The 26627-nt window shown below is 40.7% G+C and overlaps 1 protein-coding gene across 33 annotated transcripts in view; it reads left to right on the forward strand.

The window, feature by feature from the left end:
* Window positions 1-26627, forward strand: part of LOC116472985 (microtubule-actin cross-linking factor 1, isoforms 1/2/3/4/5) — a 404777-nt gene that overhangs the window by 232569 nt on the left and 145581 nt on the right. For 26 of the 33 annotated variants that reach the window (XM_058441923.1, XM_058441919.1, XM_058441922.1 and 23 more), the window contains 11 exons: window positions 749-911; window positions 1957-2040; window positions 4887-4994; window positions 5189-5287; window positions 6772-6924; window positions 7228-7316; window positions 9807-9942; window positions 13800-19256; window positions 19785-19934; window positions 23097-23312; window positions 23399-23548. In XM_058441923.1, coding sequence (XP_058297906.1) covers window positions 749-911; window positions 1957-2040; window positions 4887-4994; window positions 5189-5287; window positions 6772-6924; window positions 7228-7316; window positions 9807-9942; window positions 13800-19256; window positions 19785-19934; window positions 23097-23312; window positions 23399-23548 — 6805 coding nt within the window. The remainder of the gene's footprint in view (window positions 1-748; window positions 912-1956; window positions 2041-4886; window positions 4995-5188; window positions 5288-6771; window positions 6925-7227; window positions 7317-9806; window positions 9943-13799; window positions 19257-19784; window positions 19935-23096; window positions 23313-23398; window positions 23549-26627) is intronic. The other 7 variants (XM_058441934.1, XM_058441935.1, XM_058441937.1 and 4 more) reach the window with 1 other exon arrangement.

Here is a 26627-nt window from a genome sequence, read left to right on the forward strand (position 1 = left end):
TATACTCTAGTTCTTGTTTTATTAGCTTTGTGTCTACATATGAGCCATTTTTTATGATGGTGCTTTACAGAATTTCTTGCTTTCATCTCATTCGCTAATTCAGTAATTTTTCATCTCTGTTACTAGAGGTCCTGCTTCTAATGACAGATGTAAATAGGAAGGACAGAAACTGCACCTTTTGGAGGCCAAGCTGGTTAGGGGAATTTGTAGGGAGAGGAGCTTAACAACTCCTAAGTTTTCATTCTAATTGAAGTATTATCACAAAGCTGGTTAGACTAAGAGAAGTGATATGACTTATTGGAAGTAGCAGGAAATAATGACTATTTTTCACTTCTCTCCCCTCTCTCCCTGAGAAATTATAGTGATTCATAAATCATAGCTGTGCTGTACTGACAGGTACTCTGTCATCAGGGAATAGAACTGTACAGCCAATACTACCTTATTGGTCACCCTGATAATTCTTGGCAACCTAGGTGAAAAATTTGACAAGGATTATTGTGGGATGCTAGACCACAAGGCAGCATCCAGGGCTAGCAGGTCACAACTGGTTTCTACTCACTTTTTCGACCATAGGGCACTGGTACATGCATAGGTCTTACTCAGCCTTGCATCGCTGTTCCCCGTAGGTAAAGATGGATCGTTTGTGGTCAAGCCCAACTGGACACATGGGTTAAAGAGAGAATTACCTCATTTACTTTATTGTATTTATACCAAGGTATCTGATAGCAGTTTCCCTTTGTTCTTCTAGCCAATCTGAGCTAGAAAGTATCCAGGAAGTTCTGGGAGATTACCGAGCCTGCCATGGAACTCTCATCAAGTGGATTGAGGAAACCACTGCCCAGCAGGAAATGATGAAGCCAGGCCAGGCAGAGGATAGCAGAGTGCTTTCGGAGCAGCTCAGCCAGCAGACGGTGAGTGTGGTAGTAGCTCTGGCGGGAAGAGTTAGAAATTTAAATTTTCTTTATCATAAAAGAAAATGATGTACTGGCAATTAAAGCTTCCTCCAAGTGGAAGATATTCCAAATTCCCTTTTCTTTGAGTAGTTGGAGCAGGATCGTCCTAAGATACTGGTTTTGCATTTAGACTAGAGAACCTGTAAGGTACCTTCAGTTCTGAGTTTCTGTAACTGTATTGAAACCACTAGATGGACAGATTAAAATTATCTTTATTTTGTTTTTTTATATTACATTTAATTTACTAGGATTAGATATGGGGTTTTGAAAACCAAGGGAAAATTGTAAGTAGAAGAAAATATATTTTTTTTTTTTTTGAAAATCATTTATTTTAAGCATTTTTTTTGTTGATATTTGGTTTTGTTTTGTTTTGTTTAGCATTATGGTTAAGAGTATGAGATCTGGAGTTGTATTGCCTGGATTCCAATCCTGGCTCACTTATCACTATCAGCCTTTGAAGAAGTTATTTAGCCTCTCAGTGTTCTACTTCCTTATCAATAAAATGGACATAGTTTGTTATTTATTTAACCTACCTTATGGGATTATCGTTGCTAGGATTAACTGAAGTGATACATGTAAAATACTTAGAATAGTGGTTCTCAAAGTGTGGACCCCAGACTAGCAGCATCCGTATCACCTGGGGACATGTTAGGAATGCAAGTTCTTGGGTTGGGCACAGTGGCTCCTGCCTGTAATTGCAGCACTTTGGGAGGCCGAGGCAGGGGGATCACTTGAGGACAGGAATTTGAGACCAGCCTGGTTAAGAAAGCGAGAACTTGTCTCTACAAAGGATTAAAAAGACAAAAAAGTGCAAATTTGTGAACCCAAACCCACTGAACCAGAAACTCTGGAGGTGAGGCCTAGCAGTATGTGTTTTAACCACCCTTTCCAGCAATTCTGATGCAGCTAAGGTTTGGAAACTACTGCCTTAGAACATAGTAAATGTTCAGCTCTTTCAATGGTGGTAATGGCAATGATAATGTTGTGATATTTTGCTTTCTAGGCCCTATTTGCAGAAATTGAGAGAAATCAGACAAAACTGGATCAATGTCAAAAATTTTCCCAGCAGTACTCTACTATTGTGAAGGTAACTTTACCACATCCCAAAAAGAACATGAATCATCGCCAGCTCAGGAAAACCTACATCTTCACTGTAGATTCTGTTTCTAGACAAATTAAGCAGGGTTCTTATGCTACAAGCTGGCCTGATCCTTCAGTTAAGCAGATGTGTATTTCCTGCAACTCCATGTCTGGGGTTGCTTGGAGAAGTAGCAGACGTTGGCTGTGATTTGAGGAGTCTCCATTTGCATGACCGTAGGCCCTTTAAACTTAACATGGCAAAAACAGAATGTTTGAGTTTTCTTCTTAAATATGCTTCTTACTTGTCTTTCCTATCTCAGGAAATAGTATTGCCATTTTTTTCTAGTTGCTGAGGCAAAAAACCCAGGAGTCATTCTAAACTCTTTTCTTTGCCTTAAGCTTTATATTCTCCGTTGGCTCTGTCTTCAAACATGTCCCACATCTGACTGCCTGTCGTTATCTCCCCTCTATTTCCCTAGTTCACATTCCAGTGAAGAATCTTCTTTAGACTACTACAGTACCCTCTGAGCTGGTCTCTTGCTTCTGCTCTGGCCCCCACAGGCTATTTTCCCACACGGTAGCCAAAATCCCCTTTTTAGAACATATTGCATGTCACTGAATCTTAGACTCCATTGATTACAAGCTACACCATAATTTTCTGCATGCCAAAAAGAGGAAAAAAGAAGAAACTCTGCCAGTTATGTGACATGCCATTGATTCTAAAATATGTTCCACTTTGAAAGACTAAAATGTGGAGAAAATGTGTACCTTAGAATAGATGAAATACAGTAAATAAGATCATGTCACTCTCCTGCTCAAAACTGTCCAATGGCTTCGTATCATAGTCGTAATAAAATTCTAAATTCTTACATGGTTTATAAGGCCATGAATGATTTAGCTCTCCCCTATTTCTCTTAGAATATCTTTAAAGAAAAATGACTTGAAGCCAGGTGTGGTGGCTTATACCTGTAATCCCAGCACTTTAGGAGGCCAAGGCAAGAGGGTTACTTGATCCCAGAAGTTTGAGACCAGCCTGGGCAACATATCAAGATCCCATCTGTACAAAAAATTTTTTAAATTAGCTGGGTGTAGTGGTGTGCACCTGTAGTCCCAGCTCCTCAAGAGGCTGAGGTGGGAGGCTCACATGAGCCTGGGACATTGAGGCTGTTGAGCCGTGATTGTGTCACTGCACTCCAACCTGGGCAACAGAGAAAGACTCTCTCCAAGAAAAAGAAAAAAATAACTTGAGATTATTATATATTTATTTGTTTATTCTGTGACTCTCACTAGAATATTAGTTCCAAGGGAGCAAAGTTTTTCCTGACTTGTTTCTCAGTGTGTGTGTATAGCACTCAAAACAATGGCAAGTACATAGAAGATGCTTAATAAATACTTTTTGAATGAAGGCATTCCTTTAGTTAATAACAGAACACTCACTGTAAGAAAGAATTGAGTTCAAACCCTTCACCATTTTCCAGGCTTACTTTGAGTATGCACTTAGCCTGTGTTTCTGTTACTGTATCTATAAAAGGAGAACAATAATACCTCACTGAGTGATTGTAAAGATTAAATGAGATAATGTATACACAGGACCATGCCTCAAACCTAAAGTGCACTCAGTAAGTGGTAGCAATTGCTACCACTATTATATTTTAATGTTGTTACTACTAATTTTTTATGGGTTCCTTCACAAATTCATTCCTTGTTTTCATTCTACCCAGAGTTTTTTGAAGTAGACAGCAGAAGGACATTTTAGGCAAAGGAACTGCATAATCCCAGGCAGAGAAGAATGAAAATACTTGATTATATGAGGAAATAGAGAGTATTCTGATATAGCTAGAAGGCACAATAAGGAGCAGTGACTTTGGAAAATGAGCAGTGAGATTAGGGCCAACCCATGACAGGCCTTGTTCCATTGTTTTGGCTTTGTCTTCTATTCTTGCTTCTCAAAGTGTTATCTTTGAACCAGTAGCATCAGTAGCACCTGGGAGCTTATTAGAAATGTAGAATCTCAGACCTGCTGAATCAGATTCTGCATTTTAATAAGATCCCCGTATAATTTATATGCATGTTGGTGTTTGAAAAGCTCTATTCTAGATCATTGAAAGCTTTTTAAGGAGAAGAATGATGTCATCTTTGCGTTTTAGAAAAAGTATTCTGGTGGAACAATAGAGAATAAATTGAGATCAGACTAGAAGCAGTGAAAGTACCTAAGAGGCTACTGCACTCATAAGGCTACTTCATGTGAGAGAAGAGGGTGGACTAGGGCAGAACTTGCAGGGTTGCAGAGGAAGTGGCAGAATAGTATGGTAAAATGAGAATACTGGTTTAGGGATTAGAAAACTAAGATTCTAATCCTGACTCTGCTACTTACCCACTTAGTTAATTAGGGAAATTCACATCCCCTCTCTGGGTTTCACTTTCCCCACAGATGAGATGAAAGGGTTGGTCAGACTGCAACTAAAGCGTCAGCAAACTATGACCCACAGGCCAAATCTTGTCCACACACCTGTTTCTGTATGGCCCATGAGAAAAGGTTGAAAAGAAAATCAAAAGAATAATATTTTATGATGTGAAAATAATATGAACTTCAGTTTTCAGTGTTCATGAGTAAAGTTTTATTCTAACAACCACACCCTTTCATCTATATATTGCCTATGGCTGCTTTCACTTATAATGAGAGAGATAGTATGGCCTGATATTTTCTGTCTGGCCTTTTACAGGAAAAGTTTGCTAACCTCCAGCATAAGTGGTCACCAAAACGCTTCCAGCAATAAAAAGCTATGATTTATTACATGATGTGTGTGAATTATAAAACCTTGAGTAACTGTAGCGAAATTCATCCTTTCCTAGGACTATGAATTGCAACTAATGACATACAAGGCCTTTGTGGAATCGCAGCAGAAATCCCCTGGCAAGCGCCGTCGCATGCTTTCCTCTTCAGATGCCATCACTCAAGAGGTGAGAGGGCGGGGGAAGGAAATACACCACTGTCTTCCCTTAAGGAAAGATTCATTTGCCTGGGCCTTACATTTTGATTTAGGGCTCACTTTTCTGGTGAACATATGACTGCGTGAACATTTCCTCTTATTTTCAACTATTTAAATTTCATTTTCTGGCAGATGATTTATTTAAATTGTTCTTTTGAACCACAGTTCATGGACTTAAGGACTCGCTACACGGCATTGGTGACTTTAACAACTCAGCACGTGAAATACATCAGTGATGCACTCCGGCGTCTGGAGGAGGAGGAGGTGAGGACAATTGGGTCCAAAATCGTCTTGAAAGTACAGTAAAACATCTTAGCCAGCACGGTGGTGTGTGCCTGTAGTCTCTGGTACCCAGGAGGCTGAGTTGGGAGGATCACTTGAGTCTAGGAGTTTGAGTCTAGCCTGGGTGACGTAGGGAAATCCCCTCTCTACAAAAAATATTTAAAAATTAGCTGGGCATGGTGGCACACGCCTGTGGTCCCAGTCACTTGGGAGGCTGAGGTGGAAGGATCACTTGGGCCTGGGAAGTTGAGGCTGCAATGACCATGATTGTGCCACTGCACTCCAGCCTGGGCAATAGGCTGTCTCAAAAAAAAGCCCAAAATATCCCACGTACCCCATAAATATATACACCTACTATGTACCCACAAAAATTAAAAAAATTTTTAAAACCAGCCAAATATATGCTATATATGTAACATGTAATTAAATTATTATATAATATATATTTTATTTGAGAGAAGGAAGTTAGAATACTATGTATAATTATGATTTCATTAAAAACAAAACTGTGTACTACAAAGACATGGCATAGAAAGAAGTTTATAGGCACCTATACCAAATTTCTGGGGAAATAACATTAACTTACATAATTATGTATTTTAGACTTGTTTGAATTTATTGTAATGAGCATGGCATCTTTTTGTAATTGTACAAATCTTCTGTCTTTGTAAAATAAGTTTCTGCATATTCAGCCTCTCTTATAAAAGAAAAACTGTTAAAACATTAACCATATCATCTTTTGCTTTTTAAATTAGCAAGACTTTCTTTATATCCATACCTACATAATATAATCTCAGTAGGCTTCAGTCTCTTCTCCTCTTCTTACAGATTCACCTGTAAACCTAAGAATTATGAAAATGAGTAAGATGCTATATGTGAAGAGATTTTTTTAAAAAGCATCAAATAATTATTGAGTGCCTATTATATATAAAACAGTGGTTTGTTTTTATTTTTCAGAAAGTTTTTTTTTTTTTTTTTTTGAGATGGAGTCTCGCTCTCTGTCACCCAGGCTGGAGTGCAGTGGCGCAATCTCGGCTCACTGCAAGCTCCGCCTCCCGGGTTCACGCCATTCTCCTGCCTCAGCCTCTCCGAGTAGCTGGGACTACAGGCGCCTGCCACCACGCCCGGCTAATTTTTTTGTATTTTTAGTAGAGACGGGGTTTCACTGTGGTCTCGATCTCCTGACCTCGTGATCCGCCCGCCTCGGCCTCCCAAAGTGCTGGGATTACAAGCGTGAGCCACCGCGCCCGGCCTTCAGAAAGGTATTAAACCTAGGTATAATAAATTTAGCTCACAAACACCTGTGAGCAATACTGTAGGCTGGGCTAATTGGGGTTATTTTCACAGCCTACTTATTTAGGTAACTTTTGTATCTGTTTTTAGGAAGACTTCATTTAAGAAAATCTGAAGTCATGCCAGCCTAATAAGACATTGCTAGCATATTGATTTTCTATTTCCTGTTCTAGAAAGTGGTAGAAGAGGAGAAACAAGAACATGTGGAGAAGGTTAAAGAACTTTTGGGCTGGGTGTCTACCCTAGCGAGGAATACACAAGGAAAAGCTACCTCATCCGAGACCAAAGAATCAACAGACATTGAAAAAGCTATTTTGGAACAGCAGGTGAGAAGAAGGTCCATCTCTGTTTACCTGGGTAGAATAATATGTGATAATACATTAGGTGGAATAGTAGAAGTCACATGTGGGCTATTCCAGAAGTGATTGCTATCTGAGTAAATGTTAACTTAAAGAAACTTAAGAAGCCATCTTGTTTGTTCTTGTACCTTTTTATCAGCTGTAGCTCATTGGTGATAATTTGACCTAAGCTGCATATTTTCTCTAGGATTAAAAAATAATAATTTTAAATAATTTTTGACTCTTAATTCTTGGATTTTGAAGCTTTTTCTCTTTATTTCTACCATGTAGGTTCTGTCAGAAGAGCTGACAACAAAGAAAGAACAAGTCTCTGAAGCTATTAAAACATCACAGATCTTCTTGGCCAAGCATGGTCATAAGTGAGTATTAAATGAGAGATTATGGCACATCTGGGGCACCTGGTCTATCAGGCTAAAAGTTACGGCCATAATGAGATTTCAGAATGGAGAATTCAGGGCAGCAAGAGCCAGATTATGGGGACCCTGTAGTTCATACTGAGGAGTTTGCATTTAATTTGTTGGCCATGGGAAGAGATTTTAAACATGTTTGTGTTTTGCTTTTAAAGGTTGCTAGAACAGTTATATAAAGAAAGGATTGACATGTGGTGAGAATAGAGGCTGAGAGGCCTGTTAAGAGGCTATTCTGATAATTTAGGCAAGAAATGATGAGGAATGGAAATGAAGAGACTAATATTCAAGAGATATTAAGGATAATGAATCTATGGATGTGGTTACACATGAAAATTATCACATAAAGTGACAGAGATTTGAATTATCAGGGTATTAGAAACCATGTGGGTAGATTACTCAAAAGGGCTTTTTGGGGCTTCTCAGCCTGTTAAGGAAGCCTCAGGGGAGGAAAAGGAAAATTATGAGTGATAACTCAGAACCTAAGAAAGAACAGAGTTCCAAAAAGGAGAGACGTTCAGAAGTCAAGAAAAGTTGAGAAATATCTGTTACATTTGGCAAAGTTAGAAGTCTTTGGTGCCTCTGGTGACAAGTTGTGGGATAAGGTCAGATTTAGTATGGTGAGGAGCACATTGGAGGCAAGCAAGGTGAAACAGAACGCTCTTTCAAGAAGCCAGGACATAGGAGCAAAAAATATAATAGAGTCAATATTTAAAAATGGAATATATGGTCAAGAAGGGTTTTGTTTTCTTAAAAGATACGATGGACTTAACTATGTTTTCGAGTAAGTCTCAAGGACAAAGGGGAGGAGATAATTAGAGAAAGGTCCCAGTGGACGTGCAAGAGGATGAAACTCATTGATAGTTAGAAAGTACAACCTTAAACAGGAAATTGGGACTACTTTTTTTCTGAGGTGGAGATGAGGGAAAGGAGATTAAGAAAGGTATGGATAGAGGTACATTTGTTAGGACTGAAGCCAGAAAGTAAGAGAATTAGTGCCCAGTGGTCTGTATTTTCTCTTTGAAATAGGGGGAGCGGTTTGTTGAAAGGATGGTGCCGAGGAGAAAGGAAGAGGGACTTGGCTGGGAATTTACGAGAGGGTTGTCAGGAAGTTTTGTGGCCCGGTTGAGATTGGAAACCAGTGGGCTCTGTCTATGTGGTTGTGGAATTTTTTTTTCTCTAACTGCATTTACCTAGCAGCCTTAGTGTAGGAGCAGAAGAGACTGGTGCTTTGATTGATTTGGGGTTGGGCTTTTATCAGGTTAGTGAGTGGACAGTACAAGGATAATGGTAAGGAACTGATCGAGAATATGGATTGTGGGGTCTGGCCTCCGAAGAAAAGAAACTTAATAGAAAGGACTGATAGAATAAGAGGAAATGGAGGCATTAAGAAAGGCCTAAGACATATCCATGAGTTGATGGATAGATCCCATTTGAATCAACAGAGTTCATTTTCAGAAACATAATGTGGAATGAAAAAAGAAAGTTGCAGGATTCATCAGATTCAGGAGGTGGTTACCTTTGGGAAGAAAGGGAAAGGAATGGACTTGGTGACAAATATGCAGTGGGCTTTAATTATATCTGTAATGTCTTATTTCTTAGAAAAGGGTCTAAAGCGGCCAGGTGCGGTGGCTCACGCCTATAATCCCAGTACTTTGGGAGGCTGAGGCGGGCAAATCACCTGAGGTCAGGAGTTCGAGACCAGCCTGGCCAACATGGTGAAACCTAGTCTGTACTAAAATTACAAAAATTAGCTGGGTGTAGTGGCGGGCACCTGGAATCCCAGCTACTCGGGAGGCTGAAGCAGGAGAATCACTTGAACCTGGGAAGTGGAGGTTGCAGTAAGGCAAGATCGCACCACTGCACTTCAACCTGGGTGACAGAGCGAGACTCCATCTCAAAAAAAAAAAAAAAAAAAAAAAAGAGAGAAGAAAAAGAAAAGGGCCGAAAGCAAATATGTAAAATGGTAAATTGTGAAATGAAAGCTGGGTATCTAGATAACAGGTAAATGAGAATTTGTTACATTCTTCTGCCTGTTTAAAATATTTTATTTTAAAAAGAAAATAGGTATAGAAGGAGTAAAGAAAGATAAAACTGAAAGGTAGAGTTATAATCATATAGTGGATTCTTGAAGTCTAAGATTATAGAAGCAGAATAATTTCAGATGATAGAAGGGTCTAAGTTTGACATTTGGGGGTGGGGCTAAAGTGGAGATGAGGTCATTTGAACTACAAGCATAGGGGTGACATAGCATTGACATCACCAAGAACCGTGGCTTGATTTGAGATAGAAGAACTGACTGAAATGCCAAAGTCTTCGATGAATATGGAAGAAGATCATCCTTCCAAGATGAAGAAGTAGCAATTTTGAAGCAATAGAGCAGAGTTTGGAGATTGTTGTTTTTTTTTTTTCCTAAAAAAGCTTTAATGCTTTGTCTTCCAGGCTCTCAGAAAAAGAGAAGAAACAAATATCTGAGCAATTGAATGCCCTAAACAAGGCTTACCATGACCTTTGTGATGGTTCTGCAAATCAGCTTCAGCAGCTTCAGAGCCAGTTGGCTCACCAGACAGAACAAAAGGTACTTTTAGTTTTCATCTCCAGATATTGGGTGGATACCTTTTGAATGATATGAAAGCAGCTTTGCTGATTCAGAGTCACGATCACTAGCTTTCCATGACCAATGTGACTTAATTTTTAACCTCACCTTAGCAGCCATTTGTCTTGTGTTTCTTTACTGGGGTTCCATGATGTGTTGGTCAGTCAAAAGCACTAGAAGACACTTACAGCTAACCCTTTAGACCTGGTTCACCTTTTTTGTCTTATGCCATTTTGTGGCAGACAGCAGTCTAGGAGAACATAAATTCTGTATTATCTGTGATCACAGGGCAGTAAGATACTCCCTTGTGGCATTGTCACTCAAAAGTTGATAGCCAAAAGTTCTGGATATTGGGAAGAAAAACCTGTGAACTTCTTCCTTCCATGCTAAGGCAATAAGAAATACTAAGTTCCAAAGCAAACTGGTAGAGTAGTTTCACTGACTAAGACGCTGGTTCCCCTCACCCATAGTCATCTCATCATGTGGCATCTTGACCAGTTCCCCTCCATGTTCGTTTCCTGGACCATATGAAAGTCATCATAGTTCCTACTGGTTGTCCTAAGTTCTTCCTGGATACCTGTGCGTGTGTGTACACTTACCATATTATATACATGTGTCTCTGGGATATATATGTGTGTTTGCCTGCTTATTTCCTATGTTGTGAAGCAATGGCCAACTTACGTGAGGCAGGCCAAAATTAAGCTCACATGATAGTCAAATTTGGTCCAGATGATGCTCAAAATGATATTCAGACAAAGCATGTCTTGATTCTGGTCCCTGGATGTAAATTTTGTGCAACAGGAGCTGGAGTTGTAAAGACCACAAGACAGAACCAGCTATGATTTGATGGTATATTTCCAAAAACAAAGTGCTGGTGTAACATTCTCCATTTAAGGTAGCCCACTTCCAGTGGCTTTTTTTGCTTCACCATATAAGGGAGTATGTGAAAAGTTTTAACAATTGCTTGCTGAGAACATCCAGTTCTCATTTTGAAAGGTTAAAAAAGAGGGGGGAAAAGGAAAAAAAGAAAAAAAGAAAGACAAGCTGCTGAGCACCACTACATTGAGCATGATGTGTCTGCTGTACTGTTTGTGTGTTTCATGTGAAGTATTGTTCTGATTAACTGACATCCTTGCTTACAAGTTTCACTAACCCTTTGGAGTTTAAGCACAAATGCACAAAGGGAAAAGAGGACGACCTGTTTGGGGTTCTTTTTTGCAAAAACAAACAGTCGCATGCTGGACGCTAACACCAAGCTTACACTGTGTGTGTGATACGGCTGAGCTGCTCCATAAGGCTCTATCTTTTATCTGCCCAAGGCGTGCCCTGCAACTCTGGTAAGTAGAAGCCTTTTATGTTTTCTTTCCTTCTCTCCTTCTATCTCTTAATGCTTGTTTAGGTCAGAATGTCCATGTTTGGTAGGACAGAAATGAGTTTCTCTGGATTTTTTCCCAGCTGAGTATTTCCTGCCTATCCTTCAATTATATGAGGGTGTTGGAAGTAACAGTGTAACTTTTCTCTTTGGCTACACTCCAGGCCTTTCTTCAATGTCAGCATTTTTGAGACTCCATGAATCTCACAAAAGAAATGAAAAGTTCTCAAAGGGATATTTTTCTTTGTCATATTGTCTGTTCTGAATAGTCTTTCATGGATTTTCTAAAAGGAATTTTTCAGGTATCTTAAAATTTTTCAGGTATCACATTCCAGTGAACTTTTTTCTTCAATTTCTTTAAAACAGACACATAGTGAGTTTGCATAATATATATGTTTAAATTATACGAATTGGACTTTCTATTCTTGGTCAGAAAACATGGGGATAGGGAATAAATAATACTTTAAATAGTGTAGAGAAGTCTGTCAGTTATTCCATTGATTGAACACTTATGTAGAAATGGAGATGAGAACCAAATACACTGTTCTTTCATTTGCTATCCATTCTGTATTCTTATTGTATGCACCTCATCAAGCTTGAAATCCTCAGTGCGTGTTTCTAAAATCTGAGGGGAAATAGCTTAATGATTTTAAGGGTTTCCTTATTATTTATCCATATTCATCCCATGTTTATTGAATGACACAGCTACTGTTCCTAGACCTTCATGGGCAATGGATCAGCTCTTACGGAACTTACTCACTGAGATAAAATGGAATGCCATTATTTAGGGGGCAGGGAAATAATTGGAAACTGCTTCCACAAGATCCTCTATCAATAAGATAGAGAGTTAAATAAGTAATCAGAAAGTAGCACTGACCAAAGAGCGACAGATAAAATTATATACAGAAAATGAAAATAATGAACGTGAACAAGAAGAGCTGAAAAGCTGGAGAGTAATAAAAATGATGAAGTGTTGTAAGTGGTTAAACACTTAAATAATTTAAAATCTGGATGTATTATTCTGTGATAAAAGATGTCAAAAATGAGAATTCTTTAGGAGCTGTTTCTAGGATTTGCAAGGGTAATTTTCACAGCGTATATGCCTTATTCACTGACCTTAGGACCTAACTCCTGTGTTAAGATGTGACTCTACTGTACTTGTCTTTTACAGTTTTCTGGGTCTGACTCTGGGAGGACATACAAGATTTAGAATCAGACCTTGATTTGTTTCTGGCACCCACTAGTTTTGTGACCTTGGACAAGTTACCTAAACTCTGTGCCTTATTTTCATTTCTTTAAACTAAAGATTCAAACAATTGTTTTCATAGGATTACTGTGAGAATTAAATGTCAGTGTTCAGTAGATCTAATAACAAGTGATAGCTATAGTCATGGTTATTGTACTACCCATTCTAGCCTGGACCAGAAGAAAAGTTACTAGTGGTTCCATAGGCAAGGGTCCCCGATCTGTTTCTTCCTTGACTTGCTACTTCCAAGACCTAGAACTAATTTAATTTAGAGCCATTGCCTTGGGAGAAGCTAGCATTGTCCAAGAATGTGGGTATCCCACTTGCTAAATAGTTGCTTGAGTAGTATACACAGGCCTGTTTACTGGGATGCACAATTGTTCTGGAGCTTTTGGGCTGCATAAATCTCCCTTATTCTATGGACCAGTCCTACTGTGCTCATCAGCAGGGAATTGCTACTTCCAGAGTCTTCTGTGTGGTTTGCAACACCAAAAATTTGTTATATGGCGTTGAATTCTCACTTTGGGGGAACTGTTGTGTCTTTTAGAACGTTTATGATGATTTAGTCTTAGAAATAAGATTAAATGCTATCACTTTCACTTCTTGTCACCCTGTAGAGCTTGTCACTCAGATATGCTTAATGCCACTATCTCTCAAGTAATCTAGGAACTTCTGACCTATTAAACATTCTGCAGTTTAGAAAAACTCTTTTTTAGTATTAACACTGGGTGGCTTGCTTCAGAATATTTCCTACATGTTGGGGCTTATCCCATGCTAGGTTTTTCTTGTGGTCAGAATTTTATATACTATAGTACTTTTTTTTTTTTTTTTTTTTTTTTTTTGAGACAGAGTCTCGCTCTGTTGCCCAGGCTGGAGGCTGGAGTGCAGTGGTGCAATCTCAGCTCACTACAACCTCCACCTCCCAGATTCAAGCGATTCTCCTGCTTCAGCCTCCTGAGTAGCTGGGATTACAAGTGTGCACCACCACACCCAGCTAATTTTTGTATTTTTAGTAGAGACGGGGTTTTCACCATGTTGGTCTGACTGGTCTCGAACTCCTGACCTCATGATCTACCTGCCTTGGGCAGATATAGGCGTGAGCCACTATGCCTGGCCTATATACTATAGTTCTTTGAATGACTCCTTTCAATAGTTGTGCTTTGCCATTGGCTCTGATTCAGTTTTCTTTTTCTTTTCTTTTCCTTCTTTTTTTTTTTTTAGGATTGCAGAGCAGTTGCTGGGGTGATTGACCTAGGCACAGTGGAGATATTTCCCATCTTCAAAGCCATGCAAAAGGGCCTCCTTGACCAAGACACAGGCCTGGTGCTTCTGGAATCTCAGGTTATCATGTCTGGCCTCATTGCACCTGAGACCAGTGAAAACCTCTCTTTGGAGGAGGGCATAGCCAGAAACCTCATTAATCCCCAGATGTACCAGCAGCTCCGGGAGCTACAGGATGCCCTGGCCTTAATAAGCAGGCTTACTGAGAGCAGAGGCCCTCTTTCTGTGGTGGAAGCTATTGAAAAGAGAATAATCAGTGAGAGAGTTGGACTGAAAATCTTAGAAGCTCACCTGGCAACTGGAGGTTTCAGTCTTTCCCCTAGTGAGAACTGTATTAACCTGGAAGAGGCTTTTCATCAAGGCCTCATTTCTGCATGGCTTCATTCAGTATTAGAGTCTTATCTTAGAACATCCAAGAATTTGATAGACCCTAACACAGCTGAGAAAATTGGTTTGCTGGATCTGATGCAGCGATGTATTGTCCACCAGGAATCAGGATTCAAATTGCTGCCTGTCAAACAACTGGCAGGGGGGATGGTGAGCTTGAAATCAGGCCGGAAGGTTAGTATTTTCCGTGCAGTTCAGGAAGGGCTAATAGATAGGCAGGTCACTGTCCGGTTGCTGGAAGCTCAGCTTTTTGCTGGTGGCATAGTAGATCCAAGAACAGGACACAGACTTACAGTGGAAGAGGCTGTAAGACATAATTTGATTGACCAAGATATGGCCTGTGCTATCCTCATAAGGCAGCTTCAGACAGGAGGCGTCATAGACACTGTCACGGGGCAAAGGCTAACAATAGATGAAGCAGTGAGCAATGATCTAGTAGCTGCTAAGATCGCCCTTGTGATTCTGGAGTCCCTCTGGTCATTCATGGGGTTGCTGTGGCCTGAATCTGGAGAGATCCTCCCAATTACAGATGCCCTAGAACAAGGTATTGTGTCTACTGAACTAGCACATAAAATCCTTAGTAACCGACAGCATATTAAGGCTCTGTTTCTACCAGCAACCACAAAGATTTTGTCCTGGAAGAAAGCAATAGAAAGTGGTATCCTGGATAGAGGTCTTGCCAATAACTTAAAATCGATTTGTATACCTGATGTAATGCCCCACATGCAACTAGCAGACTCTGCAGAACAAAATATCAATCCTGGAGCAGCAGTTCTACCATGCAGCAAGAGCCAGCCTAAGGCCATAGCAAGCCAGAGTGAGAATCTGTTGTTCCAGCTGATGACTCACAGCTATATTAATGTGCGAAATGGACAGAGGCTGCTTCTGTTAGATAAAGAGCTGATGGATACACTAACATCCAGAGATGAGTATCAAACAAGTCCTCCAAAAGTGGTTGAAATTGGGCATCAAAGGCAAGAAACTCCTGAGGGATTGCAAGAATCAGCTAACGTGAAAATCTCAGGAACTTTCAGCGATGGGTGGACTGTGAGGCTGCCTGAGTTCCAGTTTTCTTCTCAGAACAAAGAATATCCCGATCAGGAAAATTGCACTACAGAAAAAGGCAAAAAGACCAGTGTAGAAACAGAAGATTCTTCTGTAGAAAACCCTGAACAGGATCTGTTTGTAGAACAAAAAGAGAGAAATCCAAATGTTGACACTTTGAAGGTAATAAATAAAGTCAAATTAGAGGTACAAAGGCAGTTGATAGGTACCCAAAGGGAAGACCAAACAGCAGTGTCTATCAGAGAAAATGCCAGCAGGGGACACCTCCTGACTGTACCTCCTGCGGAGGCGGAAGGTGTGCCGTTGGTGGTTGACAAAGATCTTTTTTCTGTTGAAACACCAAAGAAAGAACATCAACCTCTAAGAAACACTTCCTTTACATGTCAGAATGAACAAGCACACACTCTTGAGACTGAATATATTCATGATGAAACTGGAGGATCTCACATAAAACCCCAAAGCAAAAAGGCACAAGTTCAGTTAAAGAAAACTCTAGGTATAAAGTTAGAACTAAAGTCTGAAACTGATGGGAATGTTCATCCTCTGGACAAAAAGGAAATGTTAAAGAAAACATTTTTGGCTAAGGATGACCATAAAGAAAGTCAAGAAGCACAGAACATCGCAGGTGGTAGTATGATGATGTTAGAAAAGACCGATGAGGAAGATAATGGCAGGGAAACTTTTCTGTCATGCAGTCATCCATCAGAATTGCTTGAAGAAGCTACCTTAAATGTATTATCTGCACAGTTACTAGATGGTGGTATCTTTCATGAACAAACAGGTCAAAAGCTCTTACTGAATGAAGCAATATCCCGAGGCATCGTGCCAAGTCACACTGCCTTGAAGCTTATGGGGAAGCTGAACATGTTTCAGGGGTTCTTTGACTCTCAGACATGTGAGTCTTTGACAACTGAAGAAGTCATTAATGAAGGTCTGATGGATGAGAAATTATTACATAATGTCCTCATGGCAGACAAAGCTATAAGTGGTATCTTAGACCCCCGTACCCACAAACTATGCTCTGTAAAGGATGCAGTTACAGTTGGACTTATTGACAAGGAAACAGCCACCAAAATTTTAGAGAGGCAGGTGGTGACTGGTGGAATTATTGATCTGAAACGAGGCAAAAAAGTTTCAGTAACTCTGGCCTCAACTCTTGGCTTGGTGGACGTTGCTGACCAGCCAGAGCTTATAAATCTGGAAAAAGCTTCCAAAGGTAGAGATGCTGAAAAAACAATTAGGGAGAGATTAATTAGTTTACAAATGGAAACTACAGGACTTATAGACCCTGATAGTAAAGCCCCTTTAACAGTTGTGCAGTCCGTTGACAGAGGTCTTTTGGAGAGAGAGGAGGCCGTTCGTTTGTTGACTAAGCAAGTGGTAGATGGAGGTATCATTCACCATATATCTGGGATGAGACTGTCTGTTGATAATGCCTTCAGACATGGCTTAATTGGTGAAGATTTAGCCGAGAAACTCAAAAGAGTTGAGAACTTAAACATCCATCAGATTTTTAATCCTGAAACAAAGGAAAATGTTTCCCTCCCTAAAGCCATAAAATTAGATCTTATTACCCCAGACCTGAAAAGAGAAATCCAGGAGGTTCAGGCCTTTACTGGAAACTTTGTAGATCTCATTTCTGGTCAGAGATTGACCTTGGCAGAAGCTAAAAAAGAAGGACTGTTAACTAATGAAGCAGTATTGTCTCCAGGAATGATGCATGGCATTGTAGATCCCGAGAACTGCAGAATTGTCCCCTACTCAGAATTAGTCAAGAAATGTAAGATTGATATTGAATCTGGACAGAGATATCTAGAAGTAATTCCCTTCTCAGACATTAAAGATGGGGTGAGTGACAAAGTGCTTACATTGTCTCAAGCAATTCAGCTTGGAAAAGTAGACTTTGCATCTACGCTGAAGGTTCTGGAAGCCCAGGCAAATACTGGTGGAATCATAGATACTGCTACTGGAAAAAGACTGACATTGGCATCAGCTTTGGAAGAGAAACTGGTGGATGAAAACATGGTCAGAATTATTGCATCTCATCAGGTGTTAAATGGAGGAATTGTTGACATATTTAGTGATCAGAGAGTGACTTTAGCGGAAGCTATTGAGAAAAGACTGATCAGCCCTGAACTGGCAAATATGATCCAAATAGATAGTTCAGAGTTCAGCAATCACAGGGCTCAGATCGAAAAGCAAGAAGGGATTGAAGTGTGTGCATTACAAAATGAATTTCTAAGAAAGGATATGTTAATTGCTTATAATCAGACTGCTGAAATGAGTTGTAATAAAGTAGAAGAGCATGAAAGATTACTTCAAGTTGAAAATCAGTCTGCACAAGAAAAGGTTAAAGTGAGAGTTTCTGATGGGGAGCAGGCAAAAAAGAGCAGGGAAATTTCCTTAAAGGAATTTGGGTGCAAGGATCAACATGAGCCAAGAATGTCTCCAGATGCTAAAGAATTTATCAGTATCATAAATCCTCATAATCTTAAAGGTAAATCCTTGGGCCAAGTGTCATTGACACACCCTTACTCTGAAGTTTGTGCTTTTAAACTCAAAGGAGTGGCTAGAAATAACATGGGAAATGATACAAATGAAGAGCAGGAAAAAGCAGTGACAAAAATAGAAATTATTTCTCATATGAAGCAGTCTACCTCATGTCTAGATTCTGAAGAAATAAGAGAAAATCAAGGGGAAGTGATTTTGGAAGTACAAGAAACATGTTGTGAAACATCAGGCAAATTGCCGAGTGAGCAGGTTTTGCAGCAACCAATGAATGCTGGGGTGAAAAGTAAGAGAGAGAAGAGGGAGGTGATTGTAGAAGAAAGTATCAGAACATGCAAACCAGCATTTCTTTCTGAAGAAAAGTTATATCAGGAAACTGCCATTAGAGATGAGCATGACTCCCATATAAAGAGCCAACCTAGAGAAATGACCTCAAGTGAAAAAGGGAAAGAAGCTGATACAGAAATGGGATTTTCTGTTACTTTTAAAATTGAAGAGTCCTCTTCCCAAATGGTACCTCAAGGAATTTCTGTAAAACATCTAGATGCTTTAACACTCTTCAGCTCTAAACAGGCCAATGAAGGAAAAGTAAACAATTTAAGTCTCTGCTTGACGTTAAAACCAGAAGAAAACTTATCTCAAGAAATTGCGTGTGGGGCCCAGAGTGAACCATTCCCTTGTATGACCCCAAGACCTGAAGGATTGCACTACCAGGAATCAGATGGAAAAGCCCAAGTGACAGGCCCATCCCAAATTTCCAAAGCAGACAAGTCTTTCCAAGGAACCACCAGACAGGAGACCAACTATCATCAAGAGTCCTGTGTTACTTCGAAAACTAAGGAAACCAAACATCTAATTTCCTCATCTAATGGATGTAAAGAAAAGTCATACCAAGAAGTATCTTTTGACCCAGCAAGAGGTCTTAAATTGGAAGAAATCACAGTTTCTAGACCAGATTCAAAAGAAGTCGGTTATCTAGAATTCTCAGACAGAAAAGACCTTCATCATCAGGGCAGCAAAAGTGATGATAAACTTTGTGGAACTCTCAACTCTGAAATAGCAACACAGGAAATAACTGGAGATAAATTTCTAGAAATGGCAAACCCTAATGTTACAGGTCTAGAAGCAGGATCCATTGAGGACATAGTGACTCAGAGAGGTTCCAGAGTCTTGGGATCCTTTCTTCCAGAGAAACTATTCAAAGGAGTGTCTCAAAAAGAGAATACAGGGCAACAGAATGCCATCATTAGTCCTACTGTTCTAGGGACCAGTGAAGAAAAGACAGTGTCCCTAACAGTATGCTCTGCAGTGAAGACAGAGAAGACACCACAGGAAAAGCTCAGAGAAAGCCCTGGCAGTGAACAAACTCCCTTCATGACTGCACCTGGAGGAAAGGGAAATGGAGGTGTAAACCCAGAGCCCTTCAGAGCAACTCAGGTAAGTGGTGTGCTTTTTTTTTTTTTTTCCCTAAAGATACAGTTAGTTTAATGCTAAAATTCTTAACTGGGTACAGAGTTTACATATGTATAATTGTATGCCTATATACATTTTAAGGCACTAGATGATTCTCTAAGATATAACTTAGTTTATCATCATCTGTTTATAGCAAAGTTGTTGGAAAATTAGGCATTGGCTCTGAATGTCTTTCTGAAATCTGCAAGGGTTTTAAATAGAAACAAGCTAATAGAAATACTAGGATGATGCTACCTGAAATCAGAATAGCTTTTGGAAATTTTGGTAAAATGATGCTTGTAGATTGATAGCTCTGAGCTTCTGCTCTCTGAGGAAATTGGTAAAATCACCTTTGTCTATTGATTTGAAATGACAAACAAAATGTTTTATTTTATCCCACTCTGTGTGCAGTAAAAATTGCTTCTATTTGTCTAACAAAAACCCCTGCCTGCTTCTAAAGCTGACTTACAGGAGAATGTCAGAACTGAGTCAGCTTTCTTTTTGGCTCCACAGAATGTATTTACCCGGCAACTCTGCTTAGAACATGATGAAAAGCTAGTATCCTATCTGTCTCTGTTACGGAACATTGAAATGAGGACCAAACAGATTCAACCTTTGGAGCTAAACCTGGCAGAACTACAGGATCTGCTGTGTCAGGCCAAGGTAGGTTCCCAGAGACTTCCACCACAGACACCAGCTTCAAGATAGCTGCCTCCATCTTCCTTGAAGATTTCAAGACTTACTAGGACCTGCTTGCACTCTATTCTAGGATAAACAATCTCAGACCCTTGTCAGATAATTATGGGATGGGCTACATTTGGATAGACCGGATAAGATTTATAAAGGATAAACTTGAACAGACCTCGGATTTGGCTATGAATGTAATTACTACCAATTGGTTTTTTTTTCTTTTTTTTTGAGATAGAGTCTCGCTCTGTTGCCCAGGCTGGAGTGCAGTAGCGTGATCTCGGCTTACTGCAACCTCTGCCTCCCGGGTTCAAGCAATTCCCCTGCCTCAGCCTCCCGAATAGCTGGGACTACAGGCACCCGCCGCCATGCCCGGCTAATTTTTCTTGTTTGTTTGTTTGTTGTTTGAGGTGGAGTCTCACTCTGTCGCCCAGGCTGGAGTGCAGTGGCATGATCTCGGCTCACCGCAAGCTCTGCCTCCTGGGTTTCCGCCATTCTCCTGCCTCAGCCTCCCAAGTAGCTGGGACTACAGGCGCCTGCTGCCACGCCCAGCTAATTTTTTGTATTTTTAGTAGAGACGGGGTTTCACCGTGTTAGCCAGGATGGTCTCGATCTCCTGACCTCATGATCCGCTCTCCTCGGCCTCCCAAAGTGCTAGGATTACAGGTGTGAGCCACCACTTCCGGCCCTAGCAATTGTTATCTGCGTGGTTTTGGATTGATTTAGGTAAGTTCAAAGGCAGAGTGATTGGTTAGGAAACTATTGCAGTAATTCAAGCAAGAAATGTTGGAGGCTTAAAACAGTAGATTAGATATGTAAGTTAATCTCTCTTACTTCCTAAAACTATACTAAGACATCAGGAAAAAGGTTTTTTGGGTTTTTTTTTTTTTTAGCGCATAAATTCATAAAGAAAAGAGCAAGAGAGGAGAAAACAGCAGTAAAATTTTAGAAGTTAGAAAGCAGCTGGATGAGGCGGTAACTACCTTAGCAAGCTAGAGTAAACCAGATCCTCAACTTAAAGTGGAGGAAGCTAAGGAACAACCTGATTTACACTACAGAACTCCCCAAAGCCTCAAAAATTGGGAGCACCAGAAAGAGATGAAAATGGATATGCAAACGGGCTTATAATTGGTTTAAAGTCTGTTTAAGAAGCAATTAGACCTTTAGATTTTCAACTTACTTCACATAGCCTGGCAACTGCTCATGCTGTGCTCTAACAGAAGACTGGATATTCATCCTCTGAGGAAAGTAATTCAAAGTGTCTCTCGGCTAGGGAGAGCAGCCATTTATTGAAGGTAAATATTCCATATAGAAATCAGTAGGATTAACTGAAAGTTCACATACTAACTGAATTTTGAGCTATATCCTTGCTCCCGCTATGGTTTGACCAGCCCAAGGGGGAAGACCTAATGGTACTGATATAAGTGGTTTCCCAACTATATGGCCCAGCTCCATCACCCTCAGTGAAGACTACAGCCAGCAGAGTTTGTAGTCAGCTTTTTAGAGCATTACACTCTACTTCAGCATCCAGAAAGCTTCTGATACAAAAGGAGAGGCTAAAACAAAGAAAAAGAAACTTGGACAAAATACAGACTATTTAGGAAGAAAAACATACTGAGGGCCAGTCACAGTGGCTCACACCTATAATCCCAGCACTTTGGTAGGCCAAGGCAAGAGGATTGCTTGAGCCCAGGAGTTTGAGACCATCCTGGGCAACACAGTAAGAAATTAGCCAAGCCTGGTGGTGTACACCCTAGTCCTAGCCACTCAGGAAGCTGAGGCAGGAGGATTTGCCTGAGCCCAGAAGTTTGAGGTTGTATTGAGCTATGAATGCATCACTGCACTCCAGTCTGGGAGATGGAGTGAGACCGTCTTTAAAAAAAAGAAAGAAAAATATATTCAAAAGCACTACCATTTAAAGAACCAACAAAGAAACAACAACAACAAAAATAGATTGAAAAAGTCTAACTGGAGATCTCTGAAGAACACCTGGAAACACTTGTCTCACAGAAACCAAAGGAGGAGGAGTCAGCCCTAGTAACTGCCACAGGGAGATTGAGTACAATGAGGACTAAAGGGGAGATTCAGCTCCTGAAAGTTACTGGTGACTTTGAACAGTTTCAGTGGAGTGATGGGATATAAACTAACTTGCTGCTGGAAGAAATGGAAGGTTGGAAAGTGGAGACAATTAATATAGATCCTTCTTTCCAGAAGTCTTAGGTACAGGCAAGGAATGAGGTAGGACACTACTCGAAGGAGATGGATCGAAAGGATTGTTTTGAATGGGTTTTGGACTGAGGAGAAAGAACTAATTAAAAAGGAGAACTTGAAGTTAGAAGAGAGAGGAAGTGGTAACTGATAGAACCAGTCCCCTAAAAACATAGAAAGACAGCCTTGAGAGGGAGGAAGAGTGGCTATTTCACTGAAATTGGAGGTTAAGAGTTGTCATAGGATTGGAGTCACAATGAAGACAGATTGTAGTGGTTTACTGGTTCTCTCAATATCTAGTGTGTGGCCTTGGGTGGGGTAGCTGAACTGGGGCTGAGGATGATGCCCCAAAGAACAAGTGGGGCAAGAACCCCATCAAGTTCTTCCACAGCTTATTTCTGGCTAATCTGTTGAGGACCAGAATATTACAGACTAGATGAGTGGAAAAGCTGGTTGGGGATAGCTTTGTGTTCTTTGGTTCCATGACCCTGGAATTTAGAGTGGAAGAGTCATCCGTTGGGTTTATTTTGTAGCACATTAATTCTGCACAGCTGCTCCTTGGGGAGGGGCATATTGACACTCTCAGAGAGGCAGCAAGTTACAGTGGAGGGAGCACACTGCACTGAGTGAGAAAACCTGACTCCAAGTCCTGGCTGTACTGCTTACCAGCTGGGTGACCTTGGACACTGTTCACGTTTTTTTTTTAAGCAATGAAGCATCTCTTCTGTAAATCCAGAACAGTAACATCTACCTTGCCTACCTCATGAATTAGTGATTGCAAGAACCAAGTAAACTAATGAACGTACATAAAAACATTTTCTAAGCCCTAAAGTGTGTGTAGACATGGGGTGAGAGAGAAATGTGTTCACAGCTGATTCCTAGAGGGTTTCTAGTCTTGCTTTTATAGGTAACTCCACTTTATTCCCTCAGGTATTAGACAGGGAGTTAAAGGATCTGACCACCTTGGTCAGTCAGGAGTTGGAGTGTGTGAATCAGATTATCATCAGCCAGCCTCAAGAAGTTCCTGCTCAACTGTTGAAGGCTCTAGAGAAAGATGCCAAGAATCTTCAGAAGTCTCTCAGCTCTGTGAGTGACACTTGGAATTCCAAGCTACTCCACTTCCAGAATGCTGTGGAAATAGAAAAGGTAGCATTTTGCTTTTATTCATAAAGGCTCACAAAGTCTGGGTGGCTGGGAGATTTTCATAATGTGATTTTCCATTTATTTCTTAGACTAAAGTGTTAAATCAGCACACACAGCTAGAAGGCAGACTTCAAGATCTGAGAGCCTGGGTTGGCAATACCAATCTTATTCTGAACAGCAAGGGATCTAACAGTGAAACAGATGTTGACAGCCTGAACTGCTGTCTCCAACAATATGAGGTAAACTCAAGCACATTTTCTTTGTCCTTTGAGTTTGATCAATTTTATTTTCCTGCTAGGCAAACTAGTATCCATGTTTATCTTTTTTTTTTTTTTGAGACGGAGTCTTGCTGTGTCGCCCAAGCTGGAGTGCAGTGGCACAATCCCAGCTCACCGCAACCTCCGCCTCCCGGGTTCAAGCAATTCTCCTGCCTCAGCCTCCTGAGTAGCTGGGACTATAGGCACCTACCTCCATGCCCGGCTCATTTTTGTATTTTTAGTAGAGACAGGGTTTCACCATGTTGGCCAGGCTGGTCTCGAACTCCTGACCTCAGGTGATCCGCCCACCTTGGCCTCCCAAAGTGCTGGGATTACAGGCATGAGCCACCGCACCCGGCCATTTATCTTTCTTAGAAAGTCTGATTTTCCATTTTATAAATAAAGTCAGCTATGTTTAGGTTTATAATTATCATATCCCTGGCCGGGCATGGCAGTTCACACCTGTAATACCAGCACTTTGGGAGGCTGAGGCGGGCGGATCACCTGAGGTCAGGAGTTCAAGACCAGCCTGGCCAACATGGTGAAACCCCGTCTGTATTAAAAATACAAAAAAATTAGCCGGGCAGTGTGGCAGGCAGCCGTAATCCCAGCTACTTGGGAGCCTGAGGCAGGAGAATCGCTTGAACCCGGGAAGCAGAGGTTGCAGTGAGCCAAGACTGCGCCATTGCACTCCAGCTTGGGCAACAAGAATGAAACTCCGTCTTAAAAAAAAAAAAAAAATCATATCCCTGGAGCTTCAGTGATAATGATCATTTCTCCTTTCAGCTATTCTCTGAGAGACCATCTACTGAATGACCTGTTATTATCAATCTCATCCTCTCTTTATAAATGAGCATCTAGGATCCGTCCTTTGTTTCTTTTTTGACCAAGATCCAATCCTGTATGCACACACACATACCAGTTTCAGGAGATTTTTTGTTGTTGTTTCAGGGGAACATGTGCAGGTTTGTTATATAGGTAAACTGCATGTCATGAGTTGATGTACAGATAATTTTATCACCTGGGTAATAAGCATAGTACCCAATAGGTATTTTTTCTGATCCTGTCTCTGCTCCCACCCCCTCACCCTCAAGTAGGCCCCAGTATCTGTTGTTCCCCTCCTAGTATCCATGTGTTCTTGTTTAGCTTCCACTTCTAAGTGAGAACATGCCATATTTGGCTTTCTGTTCCTGTGTTAGCTTGCTTAGGATAATGGCCTCCAGCTCCATCCATATTGCTTTAAAGGATATGATCTCATTCTTTCTTATGGCTGGATAGTATTCCATAAAATGTGATGTCCACGTTTTCTTTATGCATTGTACCATTGATGGGCATTTAGGTTGATTCCATATCTTTGTACTGAACATACACACACATGTGTCTTTTATGATAGAATGATTTACATTCCTTTGGGTATATACCCAATAACGGGATTGCTAGGTCAAGTGGTAATTCTAAGTTGCTGTGAAATCGCTGCAGTGCTTTCCACCATGACTGAACTCAGGAGAATTTTTGATTGGTTATTTACTGCATGGGTTGGCAAACTTTTTTTTGTTTTGTTTTTTGAGACGGAGTCTCGCTCTGTCACCCAGGCTGGAGTGCAGTAGTGCGATCTCAGCTCACTGCAACCTCCATTCCCCTGCCTCAGCCTCCCAAGTAGCTGGGATTACAGGCACACACCACCATGCCAGGCTAAATTTTTTGTATTTTTAGTAGAGAGGGGTTTCACCATGTTGCCTAGAGTGGTCTCGAACTCCTAACCTCAGGCAATCCACCCACCTTGGCCTCCCAAATTGCTGGGATTACAGATGTGAGCCACCGTGTCTGGCCAGCAAACTTTTTTTTTTTTTTTTTGAGGTGGAGTCTTTCTCTGTCCCCCAGGCTGGAGTGCAGTGGCACGATCTTGGCTCACCGCAACCTCCACCTCCTGGGTTCACGCCATGCTCCTGCCTCAGCCTCCCGAGTAGCTGGGACTACAGGCGCCCGCCAACACACCCGGCTAATTTTTTGTATTTTTAGTAGAGACGGGGTTTCACCGTGTTAGCCAGGATGGTCTCGATCTCCTGACCTTGTGATCCGCCCGCCTCGGCCTCCCAAAGTGCTGGGATTACAGGCCTGAGCCACTGTGCCCGGCCAAACTTTTTAAATAAAGGGCCAGATAATAAATATTATAGGCTTTATGAACCATATGCAAAAGACCTATTTCTGTTGCAATCACTCAAAATTAAAGCAGCCGTAGATAGTACATAAACAAATGGCTATGGCTATGTTCCAATAAAACTTTATTTACAAAAACACGTGACAGGCCAGATTTTGCTTGGGGGCCGTAGTTTATTGATCCCCCTGCCCTAGAGAGTTGCTTTTCTTCTTCTTAAGCCCCAGATTAATTGATTCATTTTATTAGTCAATGAGAGAAAAGTTAAGACCATGAGATACATGTGAGCTAGAGAGTTTTCTCCCCAATATTGTTCTCTTTTTTTTGTTCTATTTAAGATTATATCAGGTATTACAGTGGTTTATCAACCCTCTGCTATAGAGAGATATCCCTGTCCTTCAACTTTTTAGAATGTCAGAACAGAACAAGAAATGTCCCCTCCTCCTGTTCTATCTTCTCCCTCTTCCCCAATCTTAAGAGAAGCAGACATAAAAGTTTGTCCATGATCAACCTTATACACAATCTCATCCCTCTTTATCATGCAAGAGTTGACCTGCCTCCTCTTTTTATACCCTTTATCCAAAGATATCACTGAGGGAGAGAGTTTCAGACTTTATTCAGGCTTTATCTGTTTGCTAAGATATTACAAAGAAGCAAGCATGAAAAAAATTACCATGACATAATATGAGATATAAAAACATAGAGACATAGAGCATTTCACGCATTGATGCCCTCCTCTAGTTATAACATATGAATCCTCTTGTAGCAGAGAACATCAGTCTGAGCCTTGTTTTTCCAGTGATAGTTTCCTAAATTATTATGTTCACAGAGGAAGGAAGCTTTGTCTTGTTAACAGCGGCAAATCCATGTGAGTCTGCAACAGCTCAGTTCTTGCCTCCTCAGGGG

Source organism: Hylobates moloch, unplaced genomic scaffold (assembly GCF_009828535.3).
Source record: "Hylobates moloch isolate HMO894 unplaced genomic scaffold, HMol_V3 SCAFFOLD_8, whole genome shotgun sequence".
Classification (NCBI taxonomy): domain Eukaryota; kingdom Metazoa; phylum Chordata; class Mammalia; order Primates; family Hylobatidae; genus Hylobates; species Hylobates moloch.